Genomic DNA, 25,047 nt, shown 5'->3' with positions numbered 1-25,047 from the left:
AACATTTTCCCAACTTCCATGCCTGATCCAGAAAGATATGCAAAATCCTAAAAGGGTATTGCCATTAACGCATTTAATATTTAACTTCTGACTACTTCAGGGGATCCTGACCTACCCTTCTCTCCATGGCAATACAACTGGAGATCAAACCCTATTTCCCTTCTCTGGGGTGCTAAAAGGTCTATTCCAAGTAAATAAAAACAAATACCTTTTTGCTACCCCCCCTTCCAGACATTTCCTTTCTCTCTCTCCCTATCCTAACCTCTCCTTTAACTCCCTATCTCAGAGACCCCATCATCAAAATGATTTGGGCTGTATTAGAGATTTTTCTGGGTGGGAATGATAGCTTCCTACAGAAAGAGAATAATTAAGAACCTCTATACAGTTACCCAAAACACTAGGGACTCTGTATGCCCAGGGAGTGTTGAATGGATACTCCCTGTCCTCAGTCAGAAGCTACCCCAGAGAGTGAGGTGGTTGGGCCTAGACATCTTCTGTAGAGTTAACCTCCACCCCCTTAACAGGAAAGAAAACAAAAAGGAATTGAAGTCAAGATATACACCAAGAACGTAAACAAAACACATCTAAAATGATACTTGGTCCCTCTATAGTTAAGCTAAGGCTCTGAAATGGCACACAATAGCAGCTTATTGTTAGCACCTGGTTCACAAAGGGACTCAGAAAAAAGAAAAAGATCACAAACAGAAACAGGACAATTTTACAGAAGACACCACAATTTTACCCTCATCCTTTACCTAGGCTCCTCCATTGCATTTCTCTATCATCCCCAACAGCCCAGAGTAATCTCTGATCATCTGGGAAGTACTCAGTACTCAAGTCCATGGAGATTAATTTCAAAACTGATATTTTTGCCCATAAGCCTCTAATAGCCAATTTTGTTTGTTAAATTTGGTTTGGGGAGTTATGTTTTCAGTTTAATTTGAGCCCCAAATAATTCTGCACCTTTGGAAAACTGCAGCAAATTAGTTCACTAATCAAGGTAAATAGAACCAAGTTAACCGTCAAGTTTTATTTCAAATTAAAAATGTATGTTTTCCCCATGATTGCTAATTAAGAAAACTGTATTCTAAACAGTCAGTCAAATGTTTACTTGGCACATCTCCCTCTGGTTTCTTCTAATTTACAACAAAGCAAGCAAGTCTAAAATGACGAAGGCCCAATTTCAAAGGCAGTAACCTCTGTAATGTAACCTCTCCACAACCTCTCTCCATCCATATTCCCTTCCTTTTGAAAAAACTCCAAGCTGGCACACAAAGAATACCCAGCAATGAAACACTTTCCAAAAGTATCTAGGCAAAGGGAGCAGGCATAGTGGGAGAGAAGGGATTAAGACAGGTGAAGTATCTGGCGAGAATCTTTGGTTCCTTACTTTATGGCACTGATAGTTCTTACTCCCTTTCCCAACACACACTGAGCACCTATAAGGCACAAAAGCTCTGCACAAGGCTTGACCTTAAGGAAACAGAGCAATTTACTCACCCCAAATCAAATGGAAACAAAACCACACAACATCCTCAGCATTCATCTCTCCCTCACTTCTTTTTTTTTGCATATAAGAGGATACCATGTAAGCTCCACAGAAAGGCACACTTAGAACACTCAACAAAATTTCATAAAATTAAAAAGTTGATATGAAAGCTTGATATTACATACATAAATGTTTGGAAGCAAGTTGTTCTAACAACAGACTACCCTCCTGATTGCGATTTTATAAAACTCAGCCAGAGCATAGTTTGTATCTTGAGACCAGATTGTTTTATAACCCCACAAGCATCTTTTTGGCCACTTTCCAGCATTGTGGAAGCACAGCCTGGAGGATTTTGGATTTATATACACTTCTCCTACATAAACAAGTTTTCTTTCCAGTTTTTAAAAATTCTATTTCAGTTTCTTAAACTGGCATCTGAGCTATGGACACACAATGGATGCAAATTTAGTCAGGCAATCACAAAATTCTTTTCAGTGAAATTAACTCAGCATAGTGGGGAGTGCCTACTCTCTTGGAAGCGGAATATATTCATTCCTTTCTCTTCCCCAAGGCTTGCTTCTAACCTCCCTCCCAATTAATTTTCTTCTCTAAAAGGTACACATCATAAATCTAAGACAAATTTTCAGGTCACCTGATGGTACAATTATTAAAGGCTCTCGGTGTGTCCATATTAGGAAAGTCATCTTAAAATCTTTTGATACAAAGTCAGTTATTTAAAAAACAATCAACCCACAACATCCAGCATTCTTTTACCTCTATGCTTAAAGCAATGCTGTGAACTGAGAAATTTGGTTCTCATTCTTTTGGTCCCTCAGAAGTAGTTTTGAATTTTCCAGTTACACAGAGAGCCTTCCTGAGCCCAAGAATTGTACCCTGCTATAGTTTTCTTCTTAAGGACATTCTTAATTTTTATACAACGTTTGTCCTCTGTATTTTCTTTTAAAAAGAGGAAAAAGATGGACCTAGTACAAGTTGTGGCCCTTGCATGTTAAGATGAAACAGTTTCCATGGAAACTCCAGCATGAGGCTGTGTGGTCCCTCCTGCCCCAGTCACTTCCGTCTCTCTTTCTTCCATCTCCCCCTCTGTGACTACTACAGCATCTACCTCAGCCACCTCTTCAACCATGGTGAAATCAACTCCATTGGGCTGCTGTCGGGCCATGGCCTCAAGCTTCAGGCGGTACTGTTCTGCCTCCTGCTCTTTCTTTAGGAGCTGGTGTCGGTATTCCTGTGCTCTTCGATTGGCCTCCTGAAGCTGCTGCTGTAGTAGCTCTCTTTCAATCCCTTCCTGTAAAAGTAAACCATGTCACCACCAGGTAAGAATTCCTGATCACCGATTATCCAGAATGTAGACAAAAAGATAAAGAAAGGTTCAGGCCTTAAAAGTTACGGCTTTTGATTCTTTCCCTTGTCTTCTCTCCACCACAGCCAAAACAATACCTTGCTTTCCTTTACACTGTTTGTCATCTCTTCTATCCTTGGTTTCTTAGTCAGTGGCAACTTTTCTGCTTCTTCTTCCTCTTCTTCTTCAATTACAGTCTCCTCTGCAACCTGACCAGCAGGTACAGTTAGAACTACAAGCCAAAGGATACCAATTGGAGGTGATGAGTACATAGTAAAACAAAGAGGTTTTGCTTGCTTTGAATTAGAAAATAAATTGAAAAATATTCTCTGATATCTTATTGTTCATATCTCTTTGGATTTTAGAACCAACAGGTAAGGCATGGCCCTGCAGAGAGAAACAGAAAGGATTCGAGAGGCACTAAGAAGGCCTCAGAAAGGAAGGGTAAAGATTTGCAGGTTTAGAAGGCATGCAGTTAAGACTCAGGTCTGAGGCTCTTACATAAAGATGTCTGACTCTAAGTAAGAAGATGACCAATTAGCTTACAATTCTGCAGGAATAACTTGTCTAAAGAAGGCCTAATGTCTTTACATAAGATTTTTGAGGAACCTCTCATGAAAGTGGTTTGCAATTAAGTGTGTCTAATTTAATAATTTCTCTTCTCACAGATAAGTGAGACAAGGGTCAACACACATATGCCCACAGGTGATGTACTACACACCTATCAGAATGGCTAAAATTTAAAAAAAGATAGTGATAACACCAAATGCTAGTGAGAACTGGAGAAACTGGATCATTTGTAAATTGCTCGTGGGCATGTAAAATGGTACAGTCATTCTAGAAAATAGTTTGGCAGTTTCTTACAAAACTGATCTTACCATATGACCCAGCAATTGCACTTTTGGGCATTTATCCCACAGAATTAAAAATTTATGTTCCCATAAAACCTGTAGTCCATTATTGTCATAACAGTGTTATTCAAACCTATTGGAAACAACTTAAGTATCCTTCAATGGGTGAATGGTTAAACAAACTGTGGTACATCCATACCATGAAATAATACTCAGCAATAAAAAGGAATAAACAATTGATACAAACAACAACTTAGATGGATCTTAAGGGAATTAGGCTGACAGAAAAAAGCCAATTTCAAAAGGTTACATGCTGTATGATTCCATTTATATAAAATTTGAGGTTTTGCCTAGATGAACTATACTACTTTTTACAAATGTGTTTAACCAGGCCCAAAGAAGGAAAGCTGAGATTTTATGAATTATCTACAGGAAATTTTAAATTCTAAACTGCCACTTCCACTTAGCAGATATCTAAGCTGCTTTCCATTGCCATCAACTGATGAGTACTCAAGGAATACAAGCTAATTTTTAAATCAATCAAACCAAATAACTATGTAAATCTTCTGTTTTAAACAACTTGAAATGTTTTAATGTTCTGTTTTAACTCTTGAAATGACAAAAGTATAGAGATGGAGAACAGATGAGTTAGTAGTTGCCAGGGGTTAGGAGTGGGGTGGGAAGGGAGGTGGCTGTGGATATAAAAGAGTAGCACGAGGGATCCTTGGGATGGAACTGTTCTATATCTCGACTGTGGTGGTGCTCACACAAATCTACATATATATTAAATTGTATAGGACTAAGTACATACATAAACACACAAATGAATGCATATACAACTGGAAAAATCTCAATAAGTTTGGTGGATCGTATCAATGTGAATTTCCTGTCTGTGATAGTGTATTATAGTTATTATGCAAAATGTTACCATTGGGGGTAATTGGGTGATGGGTATATGGGATCTCTCTGTATTGTTTCTTACGACTGTACATGAATTTTCAATTATCTCAAAATAAAAAGTTAAAAATTATATTTAGGTTTTAGGATACATTATGATTTCTGTTTAAAATAGAAGATTTACCTAGTTATTTGGTTTGGTTGATTTAAAAATTAGCTTATATTCCTTGAGTACTCATCAGTTGATGGCAGTAGAAAGCAGCTTAGATATCTGCTAAATGGAAACGGCAGTTTAGAATTTAAAATTTCTTGTAGATAATTTATAAAATCTCAGCTTTCCTTCTTTGGGCCTGGTTAAACAAGATTGTAAAAAGTAGTGTAGTTCATCTAGGCAAAACCTCAAATTTTATTTTTTTTCCTCAAAACAACTCCATTCTCATTTACTTAACTCCATTGTAAGCAGTCTCTCACCTACCAAATAAGTCCCTCAAACCTTAAAATGCTAATCATGTTCACAAAAACATTAGTAGCATATTTCCAAATGAAACTAAAAATAATTTATGATACCAAAGCTTGGATTATAAAGGTTTAATTCCTACTCTTTCTTCCCATACTACCAAGATCCATCAATTCAAATAATTTGAAAATTATAAAAATCCCCGTAATTATTTAGGCCAAGTCAAAATTTTGGTGACACAAAGGTAATTATACCAACCCTTCTCTTTTCAACCTCCAATTTTTTTTTTTTTTTTTTGTGAGGAGATCAGCCCTGAGCTAACATCTGCCAATCCTCCTCTTTTTTTGCTGAGGAAGACTGGCCCTAGGCTAACATCCGTGCCCATCTTCCTCTACTTTATATGGGACGCCACCACAGCATGGCTTGCCAAGCAGTGCATCGGTGCGCACCTGGGATCCGAACTGGCAAACCCCGGGCCGCCGCAGCGGACCACGTGCACTTAACTGCTTGCGCCACTGGGCTGGCCCCTCAACCTCCAATATTTTAAAGGAATGAAGTCATAATGATTGGTTTCTGTTTTCAAAACAAAATTTACTTATGTATTTTTTGAATAAGTAATACATTCACATGGTTCAAAAATTAAAAGCTATAAAAGCATGTACAATGAAAAGCCTCCCATCCATCCCCAGTTACCCAGGTGCCCTCCCAGGAAGCAAGCAATGTTACCAACGTTCTTCTTGAATGTCCTTCCAGGGATAGTCTCTGTCTATAAATATATTAGCAAATATAGATATATTTCCCTCTTTTCAAAAATACAAATGTCGCATACTTGACACACTGTCCTGCATCTTGCTCTTGTCACTTAACAATATATTTTGGAGATCAGACCATACTGGTATATAAGGAATTTCCTCATTGTTTTTAACAGCTGTATAATATTCCATCGTATGTGTGTACTACAATTTATTTATCCATTTGCCTATTGACATATACTTAGGTTCTTTTCAATCTTTGATGATTAAAAATAATGCTGTAATGAATAACTTAGTATATATGTAATTTCTGTGTATATGAATATAAATTCATAGAAAAAGAACTTTTTAACCAAAAGGTATGTGCATCTTTAATACTGATAGATATTGCCAATTTCCTCTTTAGAAGATGCTTTAATTTATACTCTCACCAGCAATTTATAAGAGTGCCTGTTTTCCCACACCCTTGACAACATAGTGTTATAATGGTATCTCAGTGCAGTATTTATTTGCAATTCTCTAGCTATAAATGAAGTAAGCTGAACATATTTTCATATTTTTAAGAACCATCAGTATTTTCTGTGAACTATTGGTTCATATTATTTCTTTTTTTTCTACCAGATTATTGGTTTTTACTCACAAATTTTATACATATCAGGGGAATTAGCCTTTGCCAGCCTGGTTTCTGTTTCTTTTTCTTTTTCAGAGCATCTGGCATCTGGCATTCTCCCATTCCCACTACTTACCTTAATACCGCATTTTTAGAGGAGGGTTGAGTGTCTAGAATATCTTTTAATAAACAATTGCCTAAATGGGATCACTTACCTTGCTGTCCATCTTGCATAGTTACAATAAATGGCTGCCCGATGCCTCCAGTAGGGATGGCAGTTTGGATATTACCCAGAGGGACTCCATCGGTCACTATGGTGATGACCCTCTGGCCTCCACTCCCCACCACTTGCTGGATTGATGAATCAATAGAATTTCCCTCTATGATTTCCTCTGAATTAGCTATAAATGACAAAAAAGTAAATTTTAAAACTTCAGCTTTTCAAAAAATAGAAGTATAGCAATTTCAGCCTTCTTGAAATTGATAACGTCAGGGATAGGAAAGCTTGAAAAAAAGTATTAGATTCAACAGTTCACAAAAGCAAGCTCTTGTGAACAATGCTAAGTCAGAGGAGAAAAAATAGGGAATGCATTAAACAGTATTTCCTAAAATGTCTTCACTGAGATGTTAATAGCTATCATTAAAGATGCGTTCTTTGAACAAAGACATTTTCATATATTTAAAATACATGTATTTAAAAAAATTTTTTTTGTGGGGCCGGCCTGGTGACATAATGGTTAAGTTGGCACACTCCACTTTAGCGGTCCAGGGTTTGCAGGTTGGGATCCTGGGCGTGGGCCTACGCACTGCTCATCAAGCCATGCTGTGGTAGCGTCCCACATATAAAATAAAGGAAGATGGGCACAGATGTTAGCTCAGTGACAATCTTCCTCAAGCAAAAAAAAAAAAAAAAAACTTTTGGGGCTGGCCCAGTGGTGTAGTGGTTAAATTCACATGCTCTGCTTCAGTGGCCCAGGGTTTGCAGGTTTGGATCCTGGGCATCAGCCTATGCACTGCTTATCAAGCCATGCTGTGGCAGGCGTCCCACATATAAAGTAGAGAAAGATGAGCGTGGATGTTAGCTCAGGGCCAATCTTCCTCAGCAAAAAGAGGAGGATTGGCAACAGATGTTAGCTCAGAGCTAATCTTCCTCACCAAAAAAAAAAAAACAAAAAAACTTTTTGTTTGTCTGTTTTGTAGGAAGTATCAGAGACCCCAATAGGCTAATGAGTATTGTGATTCTCCAAGAGGGGAAAAGATACGCTGAGTTTCCCCAACATATTTGATCTTAGAACTCTTTTTCAGGAAGCATCTTGAAAATCTAAATAAATCTATGGAGCTGAGAAAAATAACTATAAATTAGAGTAGATTTATTTCTATAAGAAAATGGAGGCATTTAATAGTGAATTAGCACAATAATATGTCAAGTAGTCAAAGCATTGAAGAAGTTTGATAGACAAAAATTATAGGTGGCTTCTCCCATCTGACAGATGAACAATATTAACAGCAACTAACACTTTCTAACAGCTTTACATGTATTATGTTTAATCAAGATTTTTAGTTTGTGTAGTCATTATCCCCAACAACTATTAGGGGAAACAGTTCCTACTACTATGGAATTTCTCTATCTAGAGTCACAAGTAGAACTCTGCAATAAGTGGGGTACGTACTACCCATATGAGACACATTCAGGTAGTTCAATGGAAATACAGAATATTCACACCTCTTAGAAACAAAGAACAGTTAAATGCTATAGCTGAAAGGGCTTTGACAGATAATCTAATCCAACCATCATACCAGAGATGAGGAAACTGAGACCTGGAGAAGTTAAGTGATTTATCCAAGATCAAAGAGAAAATCAAAAGGATAACAAGCACCAGTTTAATACACTGCTTTTCCCTTTGCCATGCTGCTCACTCATATATATCTGAATGGAGATCTTTATGACTGCTGCCAGCTGGAAAAATAGGATTGGAGGAATGTTCTCACCACGCAAATGTCAATGGCAGAAAGAAATCAGAACAATCTGCTTTCATTTATGATGGAGCAGACTGCCAGAGAGTTCCAGAAAGATTCTTAGATGACTATTTAGCTCTACCAATCACTATTTGCCCCTACCTATATGAAACTTTAAGCCTTTCCCCATAGACCACTAGCTAAGTGACTTGAAATCGTTTTGTTTTAAATATCAGAAGTGCATTATACAGCATATATCTGCCCAACTCCACTGGAAATGCCAAAATAACAACTACAGTGAAAATAAAAGCAAGCCAACCTGAAGTACACAGGACATAACAATGAGGTAGCAGTCCTCTATTAAAGATAGCTTCAGTACAAGATATCTAGGCTGCTATTTTTTTTTTTTTCTGGTGAGGAAGATTAGCCCTGAGCTAACATCTGTCGCCAATCCTCCTCTTTTTGCTGAGGAAGACTGGCCCTGGGCTAACATCTGTGCCCATCTTCCTCCACTTTATATGGGATGCCGCCACAGCACAGCTTGACAAGCAGTGCGTCGGTGCGTGCCCGGGATCCGAACTCCGGGCTGCTGCAGTGGAGCACGTGCACTTAACCGCTAAGCCACAGGGCTGGCCCCTAGGCTGCTATTTTAAATCATTCTATGATAGCATCAGTCAAAACAAAACATAGAGTATTTCCAAAAAAGCAGCCAATATAAAACTAAATATTTCAATCTGAAGCAACTGGAGTCAGGGCAAACAAGCTTGAAACTGCAAAAATACAAAAGAATAACTTAGTCAGTCTCTGATACTATTCAGCTGTCTGATTACATCACTTAGCGATTTTTTTTCTTTCTGATGCTCAATGACTCTACATCTCTTTTCCCTAGCTGTCTCTAATTAACTGTAATTCTTTAATATTTCATGTAAATTAAGTCTGCTGGAGATTTAAAAACAAAAGAAGAAATCGTGATTCACCCAGCAGATATCCTTACCTACCTGTGGCTCTGTGTGAGTTGGAGAGGGGGGCTGATGCCTCAGCAAGAGCTGCAAGGGTGGCCAGCACTGAGGTGGTAGAACTTGAGAAGCGTACTGTTGAGGAGGCATGGGGGTCACCTATTTCAGTAAAAAAGGCAAATGAGGTCCAGTGGAGAGAATAAATTGAGATGAACTAAAAATGACTTTTAAGCCAAAACCTCAGCTTTTCACTCTACTGTCCTTAATCTTGCTCTCTAATACAAATTTATATAAACGAATTATCATGGTGTTAAAACTGTTTTACGGTTTAAAAAGTTTTCCTTTTAAAGTAGATTAAAGTAATATGCTTGGTATAGGGCCACTACATTCCCCTCATTTGATCATTCTCTTGGCACTGCCAACGCTGAGCATTAGTAGCTAACAGATCAAGAGTGCCGCCCACTCCCTAGGCTGGCTGTGCAGAGCTCTCCTTGGCAGCAGGCAGTAAGCACACAAAGCATGCCTCACCCCAAGCTAAGCAGTGGTGAGGGAATAGGCCCCTCCTGGGCTTTACTCTACCATACTACCTCTATTCATCAGCTAGATAGGTAAGAAGAATAGGACTGACCTCTGGTGTAAGGACAGTTAAAAACCTGACGTTTTTTGTATTGAATGCCAAAGGGTAGCATAACCAATTAATGCTAAAAAACAACAATTATCTAACTTAGTTATATCATGATATGCTTTTTAAAAAACTTTTTTTTTTTTTTTTAATTTATTTTTCCCCTAAAGCCCCAGGCGATAGTTGCAAGTCATAGTTGCACATTCTTCTAGTTGCTGTATGTGGGATGCGGCCTCAGCATGGCCGGAGAAGCAGTGCGTCTGTGCACGCCCGGGATCCGAACCCGGGCAGCCTGCATCGGAGCGCACGCACTTAACCGCTAAGCCACGGGGCCGGCCCCCAACAAAATTTATTAAAAAAACTTTGTTCATAACCCTTTTCTCTTGTATCTGTGTGCTAGTCTTACAGCTAAGTTCCAAGAGGGAAGTACATTAGATCTGGCAACAGACATGCCTAACTTTATGGACCAAAAGTATCACTCAACAGTTTTGCATAAATCTAACTTATATAAAATGAATTGCACTTCCCTATGTCGTTCACTATAATTTCAGAGATACTTATTGTACCAGTTGGGAATCTATTGCCTCTCATCTCCAAATCCACCCTTCTTTGTGATACTGAAGCTGGTCCCTATAAACATTTCTTGTCAACTGGCATGAGATGAAGTTTCGTCATAAAGAAGTAGTGGCTGCTCCTATATTGGCTATTCCTGTATTCTTCAGGGTTCTCCTCACCTCTGAGTAGTTAATCCACTATTACTAACTAATAATTCTTTATAAATTATACATATAAGTTTATAAATTATATATATAATAGAATTATATAAATCACTGTAGTTTTGTCTCCTGACTGGAGTCTGACTGATACACTTATCTTCTTTTTAAATGTACTCTTAATTTTTAAGTTTTCCCATTTCCTACACTTAAAGATTCTTTCCAGCCTTTCTTCTGTCAAAAAGTCAGTTATCTGTAAAATACTTAAAAATACTTAAGGAAACTTCTATTTAGCACTTCTTATAATAAATTCTTCCACAGAGCGAAGAATGCTTTTCTGTATGATTAATCTAGGTAATCTAATTGGTTTATAAATTTAAGTTTCAGAAAACTTTCCTTAAAAAGGTGGATTACTTGGGGTCGGCCTGGTGGCATAGTGGTTAAGTTCGTGCACTGGGCTTCAGTGGCCCAGGGTTCGCGGGTTCAGATCCCGGGCACGGACCTAAGCACTGCTCATCAAGCCATGCTGTGGCAGCATCCCACATACAAAATAGAGGAAGATGGGCACAGATGTTAGCTCAGGGCTAATCTTCCTCAGCAAAAAGAGGAAGATTGGTAATGGATATTAGCTTAGGGCCAATTTCCTCACACACACACAAAAAAGATAGATTACTTGTATAGTACTCCTCATAGCTACAAACTTTCTTAAAGCTTTTGGATGATGACTATCAAGAGTAGAGATGAGAGTACAGATAGTGATGAGATTCCTATTTTATTCTAATTCTCTCGAAAAATACTCATGGAACCAAATGGTCAAGTGGAACACAGTGCTTGACCTCCAGAAAGGAGCCTGTGTTTATCTAATGACTTCATGCAGAGCAAGATCCACCTATAGCCTATTCCCTAATTTTCCTGCTTAGTTCATGCTTTTCTCATCACTCAGCCTATCACACCAAATGCTGACATAAGAACCCACAAATGAAACAAGGAACAAGCAATTTTTAGATATTTATATCTTTCATGGAGGTTGGAATATACGTGACAGTAAGTCACTAGCAATCAAAAAACAAGGCTGTTATTATTTTAGCACAGTTAAAACACACACACATACACACAAACAAAATAAGGCTGTTATAATTAAAGTGCAAGTGGGCAACACATCAGGTAGGCCACTCATCTAAAGGAGAATAGCTGGGTAGAACTGCTTCAGGAGAAAAGCATTATGTGCTTTTTAGCATATGACATTCCAACCTAAGGGTGCTCTCCCTTTGATTCAAACATAATGACTCACCCAACTTCCCCTCAATAGCAAAACCGAAGAAAAAACATTTGTGAAAAATCAGTTTTAGTATTCTGACATACACAGTTGAAACTGAAAAGAGACAATGGAAATTACTTCTTTAGACTTATCCCAGTGAATTCTAGGAAAATAAAGTACTATATTGTTCAGTAATGTTAATTGCTTCCTTTGCTCAATATAAGACCCAACATCAAATAAAGTAAAATGTACATGGATGCTGTTGTTTTTGGAAGGGAAATAGCATTATCAGTGACGACTCTTGTTATCTATTCAGAATATGGCTTATTTAAATAAACTCTTCAGACCAGGATTTAGGGGAGTGTGCTATGGAGGCTAGACAAGCTCAGTAACTTAGTGAAAACTAGATCTAGAAAAACTAATTAACTTGCCTAAGGTCATGCAGCTAGTAAATGTCACAGCCAGGACTAGAACATAATTCATTCGATTCCAAAACCTGTACTCTTTATGAACCAACACAAAGCTATTTATCTTTGACTTTGGAGTGCATCTTATGATTCTACAGAAACAGGAAATTCATCTTCATAACTTTGTTTTGCCCTGATTAATGTTTAAATTAGTCTGCCTTTCCAAATCGCTGCAATTTTTGATGGTGGCACTGATGATGATTAATATCTTTAGTCACAAATGGAAAATTGAAAGCAAACTTTGTCATCTGAATTTTGGTATCAAAAATATCCACCAAAATGATAATCCTAGGATACTTTCAGTAAATTCTTAAAAATATTACTGGATGATGGAAAACGAGGCGGCTATCCACCATTCAGGAAAAGAAAATCCTTTAACCCAGTTGAATATATTCAGTTGAATAACACAACCCAAATCTGTCTTTAACTTTTCTCCTTTCTTTTATCTGCACTGATTAAGCATCAGGTAGGCCAGTCCCCTAAAGGAGGATAGCTAGGTAGAACTGCTTCATGAGTAAGATGACACCCCGAGAGATCAGCTCTCTTGTGTGACGGTTTGGTAATTTCAATTTGCAGTTGTCAGCATACAGAAGGGTGAAAGAAGAGTTGGTTTGCCAAAAGCAACATGACAAACATGATATAGGCCCATGGGAGCCCAGGCTAAGAATTTCTATCCCGAATTTCTTTAATTTTGCTAATCATGCCAGATCAGGGTCTGGAGAATTTCAGTAGTTAGATTAAAGACCAACTCTAGCTCTCTTCACATGTTCGTGAACATATAACTTTAATGGCTTCTAAAGACTTTTGGATTATAAAAGCACTTGTCTTAATCAGCGTGACCTGAATCACAACCAATGCAAAAAGCTGTGAATGTTCTGATTACATGTTTACGTAGATTTAAGCTAAATTTTCTGCATAATCCAGCCAAAAGCCAAGCACAGTTAATTTTAAATGACAGTTGCTGGCCTATAAAATGAAGGTCACTACCGCCCCCTTGTGAGCATGACAGAGTCAACCTTCATGGAGAAGTTATCTTTTCATTTAAGACTAGCTATTATTTAAGTCCTGTTATAAAATACAAACTGAAATACAAAATCTCAAAGTCTCACAACAATCTCATAAAGTAGGTATTATTATATCCTAATTTTATAGATAAGTAAAGAAAGCTTAGAGAAGTAAGTAGTTTTCCCAAGGTCAAGCATCTAGTCAATTAATAAATTAGTATTTGAACGCAGTTCTGAATGCAAAATTCTATGTATATTGTGTATAAGCTCTTTCTATTTTACCACACTGCTTCTCAATAATAAAATCTCATTCAAGATCTTCCTTTGATATTATACAAACTTAACTAGGAATACAGTTACTTATTTTTTTTTTTTTTTTTTTTTTTAATTTTTTTTTTTTGTGAGGAGATCAGCCCTGAGCTAACATCCGCCAATCCTCCTCTTTTTTTGCTGAGGAAGACGGCCCTGGGCTAACATCCGTGCCCATCTTCCTCCACTTTATATGGGACGCCGCCACAGCATGGCTTACCAAGCAGTGCGTCGGTGCGCGCCCGGGATCCGAACCAGCGAACCCCGGGCCGCCGCAGCGGAGCGCGCGCACCTAACCGCTTGCGCCACCGGGCCGGCCCGGCAGTTACTTATTTTTAAATGAAAATCAGAAATAGAAAAATAAAGCAAAAGTCAGTTGGAAAATTTATTTAAATGAAGACACAAGTTCCCTTGTTGTAAAACAATTATTTGTAAAGAGATGTTGAAAATAAGCTCAATTTGCTCCTTTTTTTTTTGTGAGGAAGATCAGTCATGAGCTAACATCCATGCCAATCCTCCTCTTTTTGCTGAGGAAGACCAGCCCTGAGCTAACATTCATTGCCAATCCTCTTCCTTTTTTCCCTTTTTCTCCCCAAAGCCCCAGTAGGTAGCCATATGTTACAGTTGCACATCCTGCTAGTTGCTGTATGTGGGACGCCGCCTCAGCATGGCCTGACAAGCGGTGGGTTGGTGTGTGCCCGGGATCCGAACTCGGGCCACCAGTAGCAGAGCGCACGCACTTAACCGCTAAGCCAAGGGACTGGCCCCAATTTGCTCCTTTTTAGACAGACATTTTTGTTAAAAACATACAGATCTCAAAAGATTGACACCAAGTGCTTTTCTCTGCTGTTATGTTGTTATATATGTTCTCAAGAACAAATCGAGACTCTTATACTTGACTCAAATAACCACACATCTCTCTTTTACATCAGCACTCCAACAACCACTTATGTTTAGTCTGCTTTATTTGTTTCTTCTTCAGACTATGAATATTTAACTATTTTCCTTAGCAGGACCATACAGAAGCACCCTTATATTTTCACTTTGGGGTCAGGCATAACCTTTCAGCAGATTAGTCTGTAGAATATTTTACTTTTAACACAGTAAGCACTCATGTATAATCACTATGTATGATCCTCCTTTCCCCCAGAAAGAATCAGTGTATTAGCTTTAAAATTTATTATAAATCTTCTATTTGGGGAATATTTTAACAAAGGAGTGGGTATCAGGGTATCTATTCATCTCACAGGAAAACCTGGGGTTCTGCTCATTTTAAGTCTAAAATAAATGCCACATTATCAGAGTATTACCTGAGGTTGTTTTGGTGTTGGTTGAAGAAACAAGGCTAGCGAGGTTGACAACTTCTCCTGACGTAAAGATGAATGGGGCAGCCATAGTCACAGAGTTGGCTGTCTGGGGATTAGCATTAACCTGATTCTGCATTGCTTCCTACAAAACAAGGCAGGCTATCTCAAAGTCAGCATACTTATTACCCTTAGTTACACAGTTTTACAGTTACTGAACAGGCACCCTCCTACAATGCTCTATCAAGCAGAACTAGTTCCAGAACACAATGTCCCAGGCAGCTTAGAGTTCTCATTAAGACTACTGTTGTTTTTTTTTTTCAGACCAGGGCAACAGAGATGTTGGGTTGCTTTTTCAAGCTTATTTCTACTTCAGGAAAAAAAAGGTGTATTATTTGCAAAAACTTATAGACAATTCACTTAACCTCTCTGGATCTTGTTTTTTTATTTGAAAAATGAGGGAGGTGGCCTAAAAACAAATTTCCAGCACTAATATTCTATGATCAATTATCTACAAGTCAATGTGCTAACAGAAGATCCCTGTAGAGAATCTATAGAGAACAATATCCTCCAGAGTTTTGTTCAACTACTTGTTCCATTCTGCCACTGAAGAAATAAATGAGCGTCAGATGAGCAAATAAATGAGCGTCAGATTTTAAAGTCTAGCTCCATATGCTGCACTTTTGCTTCCAGGGATATTTGCATAATTTTAGTATAAAGATGCTTATTATTTTACTTTCAGAAGCAGTTTTCTACAAACATGATCACTACTAAAAAAGTCCAATTATGAAAGGACTCTAAACAAGGAATTGAAAGTTGAAAAGGATAACCAGTCTATAGGGAACCATTTGTCAGAGAAAACCAACCAACCAACTACTGAAAATGCAACAGAATGGCTATCTATTTTTCATACATAATTATCCCCTTGACTAAGAGCTTCAGTTGAAACAGATTATCCGGGCCGGCCCCGTGGCTTGGCGGTTAAGTGCGCGCGCTCCGCTGCTGGCGGCCCGGGTTCGGATCCTGGGCGACCACCGACGCGCCGCTTCTCCGGCCATGCTGAGGCCGTGTCCCACATACAGCAACTAGAATGGATGTGCAACTACGACATATAACTGTCTACTGGGGCTTTGGGGGAAAAATAAATAAATAAAATTAAAAAAAAAAAAAAAAAGAAACAGATTATCCATTCTCTGGTTACTGTTAAATTCCTTCTTGAATCTGCCCCTTCTCTCCTCCACTATCACTTCCTTAACTTAAGCCCTCATTGGCTCTTGTCTGGCCTAATGAAAGTCACTATATGGTTCTTTAGAATTAAGTGTCTTCCCTCTCTAGTCTGCATACCACACTCCAAACAATCATCTTTTCTAAAAAAAATCCAATCATATCAATCCTCTATTTAAAACCTTCTATTGGATCCCCATTGCCCACAAAATAGTCCAAGCTCCTTTGTATGTCATGTAACAGCCTTACATTGAGAACCCAGCCTAACTCTCAAGCCTTAGCTCCTGCCACTCCTTACCTCCACTTCCACTGCCCAATGTCTAGTCACAGAGCTACTTACTCTTTCCTGAACGTTCCATGTCCTTTCACACTGCTATCTTCATAATTTAATTTATTTATTTTTTCCCCCAAAGCCCCAGTAGACAGTTGTATGTCATAGCTGCACATCCTTCTAGTTGCTGTATGTGGGACGCGGCCTCAGCATGGCCGGAGAAGCGGTGCATCGGTGCGCACCCGGCATCCGAACCTGGGCCACCAGTAGCGGAGCACACGCACTTAACCACTAAGCCACGGGGCCAGCCCACACACTGCTGTCTTTGATTTACTTTTTCTAGCCTAGAATATCATTTTTCTCACTTCTCTGCCTACTTCTCCTTCAAAACTCAGTTCAAATTCTACATCTACTTTAATCCTTGCCTTAAGCATCATTAATACTCCCTTTCCGCACTCCTGTAACAGTTGCTAGATATCTGTTTATCACTGTAGTATTGTGATGCTTTATTTCTTGTCTACCTTGATCACACTGTAAACACTCCAAGGGCAGGGCCATGTCCTATTAATCTTTGTGTTCCTCATCCTGTTATTCCCCGATACACAAGTGCTGGCTTAAGAAATTATTTTTATTTATTTTTTGTGAGGAAGATCAGCCCTGAGCTAACAGCCATGCCAATCCTCCTCTTTTTGCTGAGGAAGACTGGCCCTGAGCTAACATCCGTGCCCATCTTCCTCCACTTTATGTGGGACACCGCCAGAGCATGGCCTGACAAGCGGTGCGTTGGTACGCGCCCAGGATCCGAACCCGGGCTGCCAGCAGCAGAGCGCGCGCACTTAACCACTACGCCACAGGGCCGACCCCTAGCTTAAGAAATTAATGGATGAAATCATTGCAGCTAATTTTTAATTCTGAGATGGCTTCCTTATGATTCAATATGCTTCAGAGCTACATACTGTCTCACATCAGTTGAGGTATGTTCAGAAAACACAAAGACTTGTCCCAAGTCAAGTTTAATTAGAAAGGGAAATTTTCACGGAGAAAAAAACATTCTAAAGCCAAATAAATCTTGTTTTTGTACTGGCCACAACATTGTTCTTCAATCACCATGAATAATTCAGGGCATTAAAGAATGTTATTTTTTTTAAAAAGATACTAATGACACTGAGTCACAAGACTGAGACACATTCGAAGTACTACTTTGATAAGACAGGGAAAATTCAGTTTTGATTAAGCTTCTACAAAAAATCCTTAACTTCAATTGAATTATACTCTGGAGGTACAAAAAGAACCACACCTGAAGGATGACCAGAATCTCAGCATTGTTCTTCTCCAGGGCTATGTCAAAGGCAGATTTATCAAACTTGCTGAAAGCATGGACATCAGCTCCATATTTGACAAGTAGCTCTACAACATCTCGATGGTGGTGCTCTGTGGCCCAATGCAAAGCTGTCATCTTCAGCATGTCCTTGGCATTCACATCTGCACCATTCTGTCATAGAAAAGTAATTTTTTCAGACACTGGTTATAGTAGCACAGGTGCAAGATTCTATCACTAAATAAAGAGGATTTCCATAGAGATTACACATATTCAAATTTAGATCACGTTTAAGAAATATCAAAGAGAAAAACATTCCTCAAATTCTCCTGAATGCTGGTAGACATAATGCCTTCAATGAGTGGGTCTTCTAAGGACATCACTGAGAAACTATAACAGATGGGAGAGGAAGGGAAAAGAACAGATTTTTGTTGCATTTATTAACAGAGAGCTGAGTGCCTGAAAAAATAGGCATAAGTGCAGAGAACAGCTGCAAAAAAGGAATGAAGAAAAATCAATAAAGTCTGTTTAGCCTTTAAAAGACTAGAAAATAAAATCCTCATAGCCATGATTACTCTTGAAACAGATGCAACTCAATGCTGTAAACTGTCCTAAACTTAATCTTTCCCAATCTAGTTTCCTACCACTCGTTTAAGTAAGACAACAGGGAGGTAGATGTCTTTTTTTACAATAAAGACCAGCCTCTATTCTTGCTTTACCCTAACAAGCAGTTCCACGATGTGCGCATGTCCATCAGCTGCAGCCATGTGCAAGGGGGTCCTGTCCACTTTGGTCCGGGCATCCCTGCTAACGCCTGCTCGAAGGAGCACTTCTGCTGTGGAATAATGACCATACTGGGCTGCAAGGTGGAGGGGTGATGTTCCAAGCTGTGAGAAAATAGTACTCAGTGAATATCAACTGTATGCAGAGTCCTAAATCATTACTGGAGAGATACAAATGAACAACAGGTGAATTCTACAGTTCCTGTCCTTAGAGAGAGAATCTAATTGGACAGATAGGACTGAAGAAATGATTTAATTAAAAGATTAATATACTAATTGGCAAATAAATATACCACCAATTAAATAAGTGCTACGTATAATGGATTTAAGTTAGGTGGATTTATCAGGTAAAATTTCCTAAAGGACATGATTTTATGCAGGGTTTAGAAGAAGGTAAAAAAAATAGAAAGACAAGAGCATCCTGAGTCAGGTAAAGGGAAGGGATAGAGGCAGGTTCAAAACAATTCTTAGGAAAAGGGCAGAGATTAGAAGTTACATGTGGGGGCTTAGTGATTCAGTGTGCGTGCTCCGCTACTGGTGGCCCGGGTTCGGATCCCGGGGGAGCACTGATGCACTGCTTCTCTGGCCATGCTGAGGCCGCGTCCCACATACAGCAACTAGAAGGATGTGCACCTATGACATACAACTACCTACTGGGGCTTTGGGGGGAAAAAAAGGAGGAGGATTGGCAATAGATGTTAGCTCAGAGCCGGTCTTCCTCAGCAAAAAAAAGAGGAGGATTAGCACGGATGTTAACTCAGGGCTGATCTTCCTCACAAAAAAAAAAAAAAGAAGTTACATGTGGAATTTGGGGTGCAAGTTTAATTGGTTGGAATAGAAGTTTGTTGCCACAGTAAAGCAAAACAAAAAGACTGATGAGATGAAGAGGCAATATAAATTTAGCAATGGTGTGTCAATAGCAATATACAAGTCTGTATCATCTCAAAGCAAATCTTGTAAGATTTGGCATCCACTTTGACCAGAGACCTATTCCTTTCTTTGTGATATGCTTTTTTTTAAGCCTATTTCGTTTACTCTTTGCTTTTCACAAATTCAGCTTCTCTGCCTGAGTGGATTTAATTCACATTGCTCTTTTCAGGTCTATTTATAGAAATGCTAATCTCCTGGGTTTCCTCTTCTTCCTTTTTGTGAAGTGCTAAGAACCTGCTGGCTTCTAAAGTTATGAATTAATCACTCCAGAACAAAGGACACGAGCTCATCAAATTGTTAAAATAAGCCAATGCTCACAAAATCTATGAATGCTAAGCAAGTCCACCTTATAAGCCGGACCTGGATCTTCTGAAACTCTCTGCTCTCCAAGCTGGCTGTCTAGGCTTATGAAATTACACTTTCCTCTTTAATGTTTTTTTAACAGTGGTAAAGAAAACAAAATGGCTAGACTATTCCTTCTTAACCAGGACATTTTACAGAAAAGGAAATAAGGAGTTAGTTTAAAAATGTACCCTTATCATATTGATTTTGTTTAATTTCTAGCTAATTACAAAAGCCTATAACCCAAGTACACTCCAGGGAGAATTAAACCTTTAGAAAATACTCTAAAAAGCATCATAGAAAATCACAAGTATAGAATACCTTACAATTACTACCTATATATCCACAGGAGACTCTTTTAATTTGGAAAACCAAAAGAAAAAGAAAACCATATACTCGGATGAGACAAAGAAAACAAAACTCTTGTAGGGAGAATGAGGTAGAAAGGGAATGAAGAAAAATCAATAAAGTCTGATTAGCCTTTAAGAAAAAAGTGGTAACAGCACACATTGGGAGTAATTAAGAGAGCTTACCCAATCTGTGGTGAATGGAGCACCATTTGCCATCAATGTTCTCACTTCATCATCTTGGCCTTTTCTTGCTGCTTCTAGCAACCTCTTCCCCAAGTCCACCAAAGACATCTTCATGCATAGGGACAAAAGTTTTCAGGAAGCTATAACTCAAACACAAGGAAAGTTAGCTGCCTGTAAAATGTTTTTAGACCTCTTGTACTTGAATATAGGTAAGATACTTCTCAAGCTGACTATCTGGTAGGGCACTTCCTTTCTACCTCATCTAACACACACAGTCAGGTATTTGGGAAAGTTTCAGGACCTAAATGATGGTTCCCGCACTTTCAATCTCCAGAAAAATACTTTGGAAACGTGTAACACATTACCACCTTTCTAGCTTAAGGAATCAATAAACAGCATTCTATTCCTTTGAAAGGACCATGGGTAGAAATATTATGTTACATGAAAGAATCAGAAATAGACAAACCAAGTGATATTGAGACAGAGGTATATGGCAGACACCTTTTCAAAAATGAACAACATGAGCCTGCCACTTCAAGGAAAACAATCGACAGTATTTATCACCAATTATCAATTATAATTGGAGCTTTCAGGCAAAAATTAGAATTTTGGGAAATCTATATCCATCATCATGAGTTGATGGCTTACTACAAACTTTTCTGATGAAATTAGTGGTGATACTAATGAGTGTGATTTTCTTATATTGTACTTGTATAATAAAATGCATAAATATTTCGATGATCCGCATAATTTGGTGAACCAATATTTTTCAAATGACGAATGCAAGTTATAAAATCAGGCCTGGGTAAAAAGATTCATTCGAAGTGAAAGAGCAATGGGTTTTAAGGTAACAGAGTATAAAAATTTCATTGATATGGTTTCAGGTGCCTCACTGCAACTAACTTTTAAGAAATTGCCACTTGTAAAGTTTTGTGTAGCATCAAAGAATACCCATAATCACTTGAAAAAGCTATTAAAATACTCCTCCCTCTTCCAAGTACATATTCCAACAGATTGAATGCAGAAGTATGTATGAAAATGCAACTGTCTTCTACTAAACCAGAAATTAAAGAGATTTGCAAAAATATAAAACAAGGCCATTCTTCTCACTATCTCTTTAACTTGGAAGATATATTTTTTCATAAAAATGTGTTAGGTTAACATAAATGTACTGGATTTATTATTGTATTTTAATTAATGAACATTTGAAAATATCGGGCCAGCCCGGTGGTGCAGCAGTTAAGTGCGCGCGCTCTGCTGTGGCGGCCCGGGGTTTGGATCCCAGGTACACACCAACGCACCGCTTGTCAGGTCACGCTGTGGCGGCGTCCCATATAAAATGGAGGAAGATGGGCACAGATGTTAGCTCAGGGCCAGTCTTCCTCAGCAAAAAAAGTGGAAGATTGGTGACAGATGTTAACTCAGGGCTGATCTTCCTCACAAAAAAAATAAAAATAAAACAGAAAATATCAATAGACATAACTCATTGCAGTCCTCAATAAATTTTAAGAATATAAATTAGTCTTGAAACCAGGAAATTGGAGAATCATCAGCTTAAGCAAATCATTCAGCCACTATATGATGTAATTTTCCAATCTATATCATACAGCATTGTACTCAAACAGGAGACCACCAGGGGAGTTTGTTCAAAATGAATATACCTGAGGCTCCAGTCTAGGCCCTCTAAATGAGTATATTTAGGAGCAGAGGATAAACTTTAATAGCGTGAACTTCTATAATCTGATCTAAGTGTCAGTTTTGACAACTCAAGGAAATCCTAGAGAAGAAATGATAACAAAATCTTTTTACAAAAAACTAATACTTCACATTTCTCCATGGTTATCTTCCTTTTAAAATATCAAAACTGGGGCCGGCCCCATGGCTTAGCTGTTAAGTGCGCACGCTCCGCTACTGGCGGCCCGGGTTCAGATCCCAGGAGCGCACCGATGCACCGCTTCTCCGGCCACACTGAGGCCACGTCCCACATACAGCAACTAGAAGGATGTGCAACTATGACATACAACTATCTACTGGAGCTTTGGGGGAAAAAAAAAAAATATATCAAAACTGCCTTTCAATTTAATTATCTTATTACCAATAGTTAAAAACAAGAACTAATTTTTAAGTGGTTTATTAGTCAGAAATGACTCCATATTTTCTCAAATTACACTACTATCACCAACCCTCAAACACCTTTACAATAACTGATCATGAAGGGAAAGAATGTCCTACATGGAGACAGAAATGCTAGCACAAAGCAGGATTAAACTATCCTAATAATCAAATTTCAGCTCCATTCTCTATCACAAAAAAAAATCCAGTTGAAGGTTGAGGTATCTGCTTAAGGAGAAACCTGGTTTGCTTCACATTCCTGGGAAGCTGATATTTCTGGAAAACAAGATCTTTTAACTAAGTTAATTTTACCCCACTGCAATTGGTATCCTCAAAACCTGAACTCTTGCAAAATATTTTTGAACAGTCAACTTTTCCCACTGTAGTCTGCCTTCATGTATATGTCAATTTTATCACTTTTCTTTAAGTACATTTGTGAGTCTGTGTATCAGTACCACTAAATGGCAACTGACCCAAATTTGTCATCCCATTCTTTAAATAGGCCATGAAAAGCCTTATTTCTTACTATATAAAGATATAGTTAAATTTTGGGATTAGAATGTAACTAGGGTGTTGTAGTCATCACCTGATATTTAAAAAGTCTCCTCAAAAAATGTTCTTCAAGGCTCTTTTCTCCCCCTATTCTCAGCTACTCTTTTCTTTTGAGTTAACCTGAAGCATCTATCTTAAGTAAAAGTAAAATGTATTTTTAAAATAACAGTATTTTAGAGGGACTATGTGCCATTCTCCCTGTATCCTATGTCAACGCTGGCAGTATCCACCAGACAAGAGGTATAGCCTAAGAGACAAGAGGACAGTCTAGGCACTTCTGAGCTCCCTGATTACTAAAAACAAAGGGAAAATATTTTCCTTTACTGGGGTACCTCCACTTTCCCAATATATAAAGTGAAGAAACAAAATCTGATCTAACTTGCCTCCTAGGATTTTGGCGATGAAGAAAATAACAAAGCACGCACTCCCCCACCCAAACAAACACACAAGACCTTTCAATAAGTGGGTTTTAATAATTGATGAAGTGCTTGAGCTCTTGACAACAAAGTACTCTATTATCAGAGTAATTAGGTTTGTTGATACAGGAATTTGGGTGGGGCAGTTCTTTCAGTGTTATGAAAGCCTGTATGAAAATAGATGCTTAAGAACATCTCTTTTGGGCTGGGTGGGTCAAATGGCACGATGAAAATATGGTTCCAGATAGCCAAAACTGTTGTTAAGTTGGTGAAAGTAAGCCACAGAATGTCCTTTTCCACCGATATTTTAAAAAGAGAGAAAGAGACAAGTCCTTCTGGGAAGGGGGAGAGGAATGGGATCATCTCTCCTGGCTCAAGGAAATCTGTGAAAACAGCAGAAAGCTAACGGGAAGGAGAATTGGAATCCAAGAATCCATGGTCTGACGACCTTTTTTTTTTTTCTTCTATTGCACACGTCCCCACTGGGCCGCCAGCTGTACAAACAACTGTGCAAGAACTGGAGGCGGAGCCCTTAACTGTTCTTGTTCAGATTACTGAGCTCACTAATAATCTTTAGGCTATTACTGGGGTCAGAGAATTAGAGTCCCCGTTTTCTCTTCTACCACAAATCCACCAGGTCCTCACATCAATGTTCTGTCTTTCTGGAAGAAGAGTCAATCTGGAGCCAAGGTCTCAGCGCAGGGGGCAGCCCCCAGCCCGGGCTCCGCGCTGCCCCCTGGTGGTCACCTCTGTGGCCTTGGCTTCCCTCGGTCCAGCTCCCCAGCCCCAGGTCTTACACCCACCCCCTTCTTCACCTCCTCCCAGTCCCCTCCCCTTCCTCCCGGCAGCATCCCCTTCCTCTTCGTCCCCCTCCCCCAGCTGCCCCCGCTCCAGTGAAGGGGTGCCGCTCTGTCTGCCCCCAGAAGTCCGAGGTTGGGCTGGGAAGCGGTGCAACTTCTCACGGCACTCTTCCCTTCCAGCCCTGACGCCCCCCCAGAGTCCACGCATCTATTCTTCCCCCTCACCTCCTCGTCCGGGACGCTGCCGGCTGCGCTTTCACCGAGCCCGCCAGTTTGGTCCCGTTTCCTTCACTAGTTAAGACTCCCTGTCAGTGGCGGTTACTTTTTGGCCTTTTCATATATGCATATTTTGGGGGCCTTTAACCCCCCCTCGTGGAGAAATGGAGGTAACAAAATGGCGGACCCGGAAGTGAAGACTTAGCAATACAATTTCTGGCGGAGGAATCTGTGTAGAGGAAATGATTAGAAAACCCACATTTCTATTCGAACAGAAGGGTGCTGCACCTCCGAGTCTTATTTTTAATTCCTGGAAGGCGTTTTGAGGTGAAAAGTTGTGTATCCGACAAATCCTAGACAGGACTATTTAGCGAGGCGGAGGGTTGTTGGTTACGTGTCTTACGTGCCGTATAGTTCCGGTAGGGGACGGACCCGATGGTTTGTTTTGGCGCCAAGAACCCGGCAAACCGCTGAGGAAAAATAAGTTTTTACGTTGGACTTCGTGCTTCTTGTGGGGCCAGCCTTAGGATTGACGGTTAAACC

The 25,047-nt window shown here is 39.1% G+C and overlaps 1 protein-coding gene across 2 annotated transcripts; it reads right to left on the bottom strand.

Annotated features, from left to right (window-relative positions):
- Window positions 1-1,212: 1,212 nt before the first annotated feature.
- On the bottom strand, window positions 1,213-24,769 carry GABPB2 (GA binding protein transcription factor subunit beta 2). Of its 2 annotated transcripts, XM_058539103.1 has the most exons (9): window positions 24,514-24,768; window positions 20,409-20,548; window positions 18,541-18,708; window positions 17,801-17,995; window positions 15,015-15,153; window positions 9,374-9,490; window positions 6,635-6,820; window positions 2,951-3,084; window positions 1,213-2,798 (listed from the first exon to the last, which is right to left on the bottom strand). In XM_058539103.1, the coding sequence occupies exons 2-9, from the start codon at window positions 20,520-20,522 to the stop codon at window positions 2,499-2,501; spliced, it is 1,353 nt and encodes a 450-aa protein (XP_058395086.1). In that variant the 5' UTR covers window positions 20,523-20,548; window positions 24,514-24,768; the 3' UTR covers window positions 1,213-2,498. The 2 variants fall into 2 exon arrangements, with proteins under 2 accessions (XP_058395086.1, XP_058395087.1); XM_058539104.1 differs by lacking the exon at window positions 9,374-9,490 and having other exon boundaries at window positions 24,514-24,769.
- Window positions 24,770-25,047: the final 278 nt, after the last annotated feature.

The sequence above is a fragment of the Diceros bicornis genome, chromosome 4 (genome assembly GCF_020826845.1).
Source record: "Diceros bicornis minor isolate mBicDic1 chromosome 4, mDicBic1.mat.cur, whole genome shotgun sequence".
Taxonomy (NCBI): Eukaryota; Metazoa; Chordata; class Mammalia; order Perissodactyla; family Rhinocerotidae; genus Diceros; species Diceros bicornis.
The sequence above is the reverse complement of the archived record's forward strand: the minus strand, read 5'-3'. Positions and strand labels throughout refer to the sequence as shown.

What these genes read in the sequence shown, in the direction of transcription:
- GABPB2 (XM_058539103.1), bottom strand. Translation starts at nt 20,522, where the DNA reads ATGAAGATGTCTTTGGTGGACTTGGGGAAGAGGTTGCTAGAAGCAGCA. An exon ending in CTCCATTCACCACAGATTGG is followed by an intron (nt 18,709 to 20,408) that starts GTAAGCTCTCTT and finishes ATTTTCTCACAG; the next exon opens with CTTGGAACATCACCCCTCCA. An exon ending in TCGTGGAACTGCTTGTTAGG is followed by an intron (nt 17,996 to 18,540) that starts GTAAAGCAAGAA and finishes TTTCTATGACAG; the next exon opens with AATGGTGCAGATGTGAATGC.